This window comes from Lytechinus variegatus, chromosome 6 (genome assembly GCF_018143015.1).
Source record: "Lytechinus variegatus isolate NC3 chromosome 6, Lvar_3.0, whole genome shotgun sequence".
Lineage (NCBI taxonomy): Eukaryota > Metazoa > Echinodermata > Echinoidea > Temnopleuroida > Toxopneustidae > Lytechinus > Lytechinus variegatus.
The window spans coordinates 28,433,369-28,441,065 of NC_054745.1; the positions used below are offsets into that span (position 1 = coordinate 28,433,369).

Consider the following 7,697-nt stretch of genomic DNA (forward strand, 5'->3'; position numbering starts at 1 on the left):
CTCAAACTTTCGTTGATCTGTTTCTTTGATTTTTCTGTTTTCACACAAGCTATCTCGTACCAACGGTTTCATTCTCCTTTAAGAAAAGAGAAAGTGATGATGTGATATCATCTGTCCATTTGATTAATATCCATGACGACGTGCATATATATATTTTCACAAAATATTTATAAACTTTACAATTAAATAACTTCGTTATTTGTTATCAAATTTTGATAAAATTTTCAGCATTTTGCTCTGTGAATTTTGATATATTTATATAAATATTTTCAGCCCGGAGTGATCATTTCAGTTTGAAAACAATGTCATCACATAACATAACATCACATCACAAAACCAATATATTTGGAGCCACCGGAAAATGGAAATAGCATCAATGATGTTGAAGTCTTTAATATCAAATATATAAATACAATATATTTATTTCATAGAAACAATCAGTAGCCTATGCATGTAATATAGAGCATGATTAATTTCTTTGAACAGTATACAAAGACTTGTTTATTTTATCTTATTTATTTCATATCTTTATACAGGGAAACCAATTCAAAGGCTGGTTTACAATCAGACCCTGTTTAATCAAATTACATACAAATTATACAGTACATAATGTGCAAAATATACGAGAAATAAATCTTTAAAAAATCCCAACCCTCTGTGCCGTCATCAGATTCATCAGAAACACACAAACACACGGAATCATCCAAACCCACACCCCTCGCATACTGCGTACATTCTACAGACATATGCAACATGAATATTAATTTCACTTATTTTTCGTTCACATGGGATTAGGAATATCCACATGTCAAATATTGCTATGAATCGAAAGTAAAGTTAAAGTGTCATTGAAATACTTATTTTTCAAATGCAAAAATATGCATTTATATAATAGCACCATCTATTAACAAATTATCTATGCCAAGGCGTTGTGGCGTGCGCCTGTAATCCAAGCTATGTGGGGAAGTCACAAATTGATGCAGAGGTTCGAGCCCTGGTCACGTCTTTCGGATGGTGATGTTAAAGGTCCGTCCCAGACGTAAATAATTATATCTGATTGATACACGTCTCACAAAACTCAAATACAAACACACACGCGCAGTATGCCATAAATTAAAGGAGAATGAAACCATTGGAACAAGAAAGCTTGTGTGAAAACAGAAAAATCAAAGAAACAGATCAACGAAAGTTTGAGAAAAATCGGACAAATAATGAGAAAGTTATGAGCATTTGAATATTGCGATCACTATTGCTATGGAGATAGCAAATTGGCAATGCGACAAAGATGTGTGATGTCACTTGTGAACAACTCTCCCCATTACTTTAGTATATATTTCACTTGAATTGCCTCTTTTATCACATCTATCCATAGATTATGTGTTCTTTCTACATGAGGGCATGTAATACATATTTTTTAAGAATACATCATGGATAAAGAGTTTGTATCATAAGAAAAAGCAAAAACAGACATTTTGAGGGTATTTTATTGTCCACCAAAGGGAAAGTTGTTCATCAGTGACATCACACATCCTTGTCGCATTGCCAATGTGAGGATCTCCATAGCATTAGTGAATGCAATATTCAAATGCTCATAACTTTCTCATTATTTGTCCGATTTTTCTCAAACTTTCTTTATTCTTATTTGATTTTTCTGTTTCTACACAAGCCTTTTTGTTCCAAAGGTTTCATTCCCCTTTAAGCTCGAGCTAACCATGTCAAAGACTTTTGGTTACCCATTCACTATTCATCTCACCAGCAATGAGTGCAGCACAATGTGAGTAGATCTCTTGTCCCTTTTTTCACCCTCGGAACAAATCCCTTGGCGCGCTTCGCGCTTCAAGGAAAATATAATCGCTTAGGAGAATACCTCCATTAATCGAGGAAAGAACGTGTTATGGCGGCGCGATAGCTCAGTCGGTAGAGCGGGGTTTCGTATTGCGGTGACCCGCGGGGTCGATTCCCAATTGGTGCCCCTTTGGTAAGGCATTTAAATCCTCGCTACCAGGAGAGGACCCTAAGCCGTCGGTCCTCTGGTTGCTTGACTTTAAGCTTTCATGCTTTCCTAGCAATCAATTAAAAAATCAATCCCATTTACTTTAATCAACCTATCGGCAGGCAATATATATAATACTTTTCTGATACGTATTTTTGAGCTCCCACGAATATGACACATAATATAGAGTATCGGTTTGGTCACTGACTCACTTCGTTCCCTCGTTAATGGTCTCCCAAATTTTCAAAACTTATGGACGCATTTATTTGCATTCTCATGGTGGATGTACTTCTTATAAAGACCGTTTTCAACAATCTTATACAACATTTTTCATAAATCGTATTCTTTGACGTCACCGCACCGCCATCTTAGTAGCTGAAGCAATGAATAATTGCCTTGCATGCGTAGGTGAGCTGCAGCTGGCGCATCTCTGTCAAATCTCCGTTTACGCGTATTCCTATGTCCTCTGAGGGAGGGCGTTATGAGGTGATAACGTCACAGAGATACGATCTTACGTATACGTAAGCTCCCGAAGGGAGCAGGATAACGTCATATAATGTCAGTTTCATAATATGTTAATTCATTTTCATGTTACCAATCTGCCTTTTGTAAACTTTGTTAAATAAACGATATGGACTACCTGCCAAATTGGTACAATAGTCGGAATTATTAGCCAACTCCGTCCTTACAATTTTATTCTTTCTTTTTATTAATTCCTGGGCTACACACTCGTCGTAGTCTTCTTTCAAGATTTCTCTAAATTTCACTAAGTCTTCCTTGAACGTCGGTCCGTATTTAGCAATCTTCTTCCACAGTGTGGCATTAAAATGCTCGTATAACAGGTTGTCCGCCGAGTTCCATTTACGCAGCGCCGCGCGCACGCCGTCCGCCATCTTGGAGGTATGCGCGCGGTGGTTCTTTACGACGTAGGAAATGTCCCTGAAGTCCCAACACATTAATTTCTTCAGCAACAGAAGCGATTCATCCATATATTCCATGATCAAGACCAAGCTGAATTTCTTTGCGATATCACCAATGATCGATTTCACAATCGTTCTATCGGTGTGTATCCTTTGGTCTAATGAGAGATCAAACATCTGCCCATTGTGCGTGTAATATTTCTTATGGCCTCTTGAGAGTTGGTTCCAGTGCTGGCTCGGCTTTTTGGCAAACTTGGCTATATTGCCGACGTGATGGGTACCAAAGAGCTCACTCTCTGCTCCAAAGAACGTAAAGGCAGACTCGAAATGCGAGCTCGGTTCTCGGAGAATTGTGATGTACTTCGTCTCTTCGGCCATAAACTTCTTCAACATCTCCGGCTGATAGCGCACGTGGACTGCCAGCATATTGTAGTCCTTGTAATTCTCGTAGTCTCCGTCACGGACGCCAAGCGGTGGGATGAATTTGCGGTTGGAGCGCTCTTTGAGCACATCGAATCTGATATGGCCTCGCGTAGGGTCTGATTTGTAGGCTAAACACGATAACCAATGCGAGAGTGCGTATCGGTGCATGATGGAAGCCACCGTGGTACTTCCTGTTTTGTGCGTCTTGATGAAGGCTAAGTCTTTCTGTCGTACACAGGTAGGTTCCACTTCAGAAGTTGCGCCAATCTGCGACGCCAAAGGATTCGGGTGACTCCCGTTGTTGAACTTGCTAGACGTCACATTACTGGCATCAATATCTGACGTCATGGGGTTGTCACGACTACTCTGTGCTGACACGATGTTACTGTCATTGAAACAAAAGATAGGCGAAAATGTAGTGGATTAAAAAAAAAAGAAAAAGAAAGGGGGTAGGTTACGTGTCCGTAGCCAGCGGCAAGATATGCACCACAGGCACCATCAGAGCCAATTTACAGCATTACCACAATAATTATCACCACCGCCAATCCCACCACCACCACCTGCACTATCATAATCATTACCACCACCATAATACCCACTCGCTACCACCATCATCACTGCTTTTCAAGCAAACAAATTTCCTTATGAAGTTTAAAAATTCCCTGATAAATTTTTAAAACAATTCATAGTTTCGCATCACTACCGCCTTCACACTTTCCCTGCTTTTCAAGCAAACAAATTCCCTTATGAACTTGAAAAATTTCCTGATGATTTTTTAAAACCATTCTCACTTTCGCATGTTTTTTAAGTTGCTGCAGTGAATCACATTTAATTTTCAGTATAAAAACAATAGTGTAAAACTAATTAGTACCACCATAACCAATCATTCAATGGAATGTCGTTTTGATATGCAACAAAATAAAACTGACTGACTGATTACCATGCTTTTGACTTGAGGGCCGATCAAATTCCCTGATTTTTCTCTCATTTGAGGCATTTTCCTCTGAATAAGATATAAAAAAAAAAAAATCAAATTCCCTGATTTTTCTCTGACTGGAAAAGAGTAAAATGATTTTCACTGATTTCCATGATGGGCTGGGGACCCTGACACTATCACCGTGACGCACCATTAAAGGAAACCAAAACCCAAGAAGAGAAATAATCTTATTAAAAAGAGTAAAATGAGAGGAACAATTTAAAAAAAGTTTCATCAAAATCGGTTATGAAATAAGCAAGTTATGGGAGTTTGAAAACTCTTGTACTTTCTATGGGCATCCTCAAATTGGCAAACGTGCTTCAAAATGGCTGATTTTGTGGACAACTCTCCATTTGTATTGTACACAAGTTTCAGATTTTCCTCATTATCTTTCAAATTGCATCTTGCCTCCTTCTGAGCACAACATATGTCATGGGAAAATATAATCCACACCATATATGTCAAGATCAGGAGGAGATAAAGTGAAATATGTAAAATAAAGGGGAAAATCTGAAAATATGTGTACAAAACAAATGGAGAGTTGTTCACAAAATCAGCCATTTTGAAGCATGTTTGCCAATTTGAGGATCCACATAGTAAGAATAAGAACAACAAGACTTTTAATTGTCCATAACTTGCTTATTTCATAACCGATTTTGATGATTTTTTTTAATTGTTCCTCTCATTTTACTCTTTCCAGTAAGATTGCTTCTCTTCTTGGGTTTTGGTTTCCTTTAACATGAGTATTATTACTATCGCGACTATCACCTTCATGTCCAATGAAATGAAATGAAATATCGCATGTGGATGACCATTTCGTCTCATACACAGTTGGTCTAATGACCATTTTATTTTCATTCATTTTGCACAATATGAACACTTCATAGGCATATATGAACTGAATGGCTATTGGGCCAACTGGTTATTAGGCGAAATGGTGAGTGGACGAACTGGCAATTAGACCATGTGGATAGGGGACGAACTGATGGTAGTCCAAATGATAGTGGACGGATTGGTAATTGAAAGAATTTGGCATTAGACCAATTAGAAATAAGCTTATAGTTAACGTGCAAAACGAAAACTCCCCTAATTCATCCTTACTCGTTCTCTTTCGCAATGAAGTATATCCAAATGTGGGGTGACGAGTTGACCATGGTCTGGGATGCGATTAGAATGATAACTGTCGCCAGAAGAACCACAGCCAACAAAACTTTCTGGAAAATAAAATGTACGAAGACATCATTTGACCTGGTAATGACGAAAGTGAATCACACGGTAAAATGTTAATCCTGGTACTTACTCACATTAATTGATTTATTCAGGCTGGAAAGAATGAGTGTCAAACTTTTCCAGATTTAATATATGAAAAATATAATAATTATCTTATTGTTACTGGGGGTGCTTAGCATTGTCACATCATCCCAAGTAGCAATAGATGATCCATCCATACCATGGCTAAGTCCAAACGAATGTGTTTCTTTTTGGTTCATTATTATTACTATTATTTGAATAGCCAAGTACTAAATGATACGAGTGCCTGCATTGATGTTTGAGATTATGATTTTGAATTTTGGACATACAGAAATAATCTAATTATAATGCGTTAATAATGATATTCTGCACATGATATTTTAGCACTGCATGTACATATAATACAGATATAGATTATAATACCCTTTACCCCGTGTGGGGTCATCGAGTCTTAATGAAATTATAAACTTTGAAATTAGTGTCATTGGTATTAATATCGTGACAATTTGGCAGCTCCGCATACTGAACAACTGGTTTTGCATACGTCCACACTACAAAAACTCCGGTGTTGATTTAACACCAGCCCGGATTCTATATATGTCCACACCAGTGAAGTATTGAAACAACACCAGTTTAGAATCAAACCGATGCTGTTTTAATGATAATAATAATAATGGTGTATTTTTAGAGCGCGCACACCGTCAGTAGACGCTCATGGCGCTAGCCGAGCAACAGTTCTCTTTTACAATGGAATACAATGGAATGGTTTTAATACTTATTGGTGTTGTATAAACACCTTTCTGGTGTTAGACCAAAATGAAACTGGTGTTGTTTAACATATATAGATTCCGGGCTGGTGTTAAATCAACACCGGAGTATTTGCAGTGCATCTAAAGTTTGTATATCAAATGATATAAGAGAGAATAGTCGGGGGAGGCAGGGGGATATTGTGTTTGAGAGACGAAAGAAAAAATAGAAGGGGGGGGGGAAGATTTTTTGTCTTACCAGCCAGCTCCTGATAGGCTGTACATTTGGTTTATTCGCTGACGTCATTATGAAGGATGATTTCCTGTTAAGGCAACCGAAGAAATTGAACGATTTTTGTCAGGAAAAAAAGAAAAGGAAACAAAAGTGGGTAATGAAATGAAAGATTTTACATTATTAGCATAGAAATTAAGGAGGACATAATTTTTTTCATTTTGCAATTTTCGTAACCTCCACCGACGATCATCATTAAAGGGAGGGGTGTACTAGCATTATGTTTTATATAATTGTAAATTGCCAATTCGTCTACTGCCAACTCGTCCACTCACCACATGGTCTACTTTCATTCAGTCTTTTATATATTTGTAAGTCTTTTTTTTTGCAGGGTGGCTCTATCAGTAATTGGCATACTGTCATGATGTGATATGTGCTATATTATAAAATGTTTTTATGGAAATGTGGAAATAAACTTTGCAATTGTTCAATTCAATTCTTTTATTTCATTTCCATTCAAAACATAATACAAAGTAATATAAAGCAATACAAATCAAGTACAATTTTATAGGGCATTCTTCGTAAAACTGAAAATTTGCAAGAATTATTGTAACTACCTTGGTCGCAGGGCTCAGCAGCCAACCACTACCAAGGTTTAAATGACAGGTCCAACCCAACAAAAAATATAACTTGAATAAAAAGATAAAAATCCAACAAACATAACACTAAAAAAATCGGATGTAAGATAAGAAAGTTTTGACATTTTTAAGTTTCGCTTAATTTCACAAAACAATCATAATTATGCACATCCCGGTTGATATGCACATGAGGGAACTTATGACACTCACTATTTCTTTTGTACTTTATTATGCAAAATATGAAATGTTCTAATTTTCTCCTCATTGTCATGTGAAACAAAATTTCAACTTGTGGAATTAACATTGTTTAACATTATTTTTATTGTTCATGTTGGTCCTTATTGACAAATCTGTAAAAATAGAAATTTTGTATAATTCAAACAATAAAAAAACGAAAGAAATAGTGAGTGAGGGACATCATCGATTCTCTCATTTGCATGTGACTTAATTGTGCATATAATAATAATAAACAGTTCTTGTATAGCGCATATCACAATTATGAATAATTTCCCTATACG

At 36.8% G+C, this 7,697-nt stretch overlaps 1 protein-coding gene across 1 annotated transcript; it reads right to left on the reverse strand.

Annotated features, from left to right (window-relative positions):
* Positions 1-1,919: 1,919 nt before the first annotated feature.
* LOC121416584 (galactose-3-O-sulfotransferase 3-like) lies at positions 1,920-5,576 on the reverse strand. Its single transcript, XM_041610078.1, has 2 exons — positions 5,414-5,576; positions 1,920-3,721 (listed from the first exon to the last, which is right to left on the reverse strand). The coding sequence occupies exons 1-2, from the start codon at positions 5,464-5,466 to the stop codon at positions 2,569-2,571; spliced, it is 1,206 nt and encodes a 401-aa protein (XP_041466012.1). The 5' UTR covers positions 5,467-5,576; the 3' UTR covers positions 1,920-2,568.
* Positions 5,577-7,697: the final 2,121 nt, after the last annotated feature.

Bases quoted from the DNA above. Each gene is read 5' to 3' on its own strand.
- LOC121416584 (XM_041610078.1), bottom strand. From the start codon at position 5,466: ATGGTCAACTCGTCACCCCACATTTGGATATACTTCATTGCGAAAGAG. The intron at 3,722-5,413 runs GTAAGGATGAAT...TTTCAATGACAG, and splicing joins TTCATTGCGAAAGAGAACGA to TAACATCGTGTCAGCACAGA.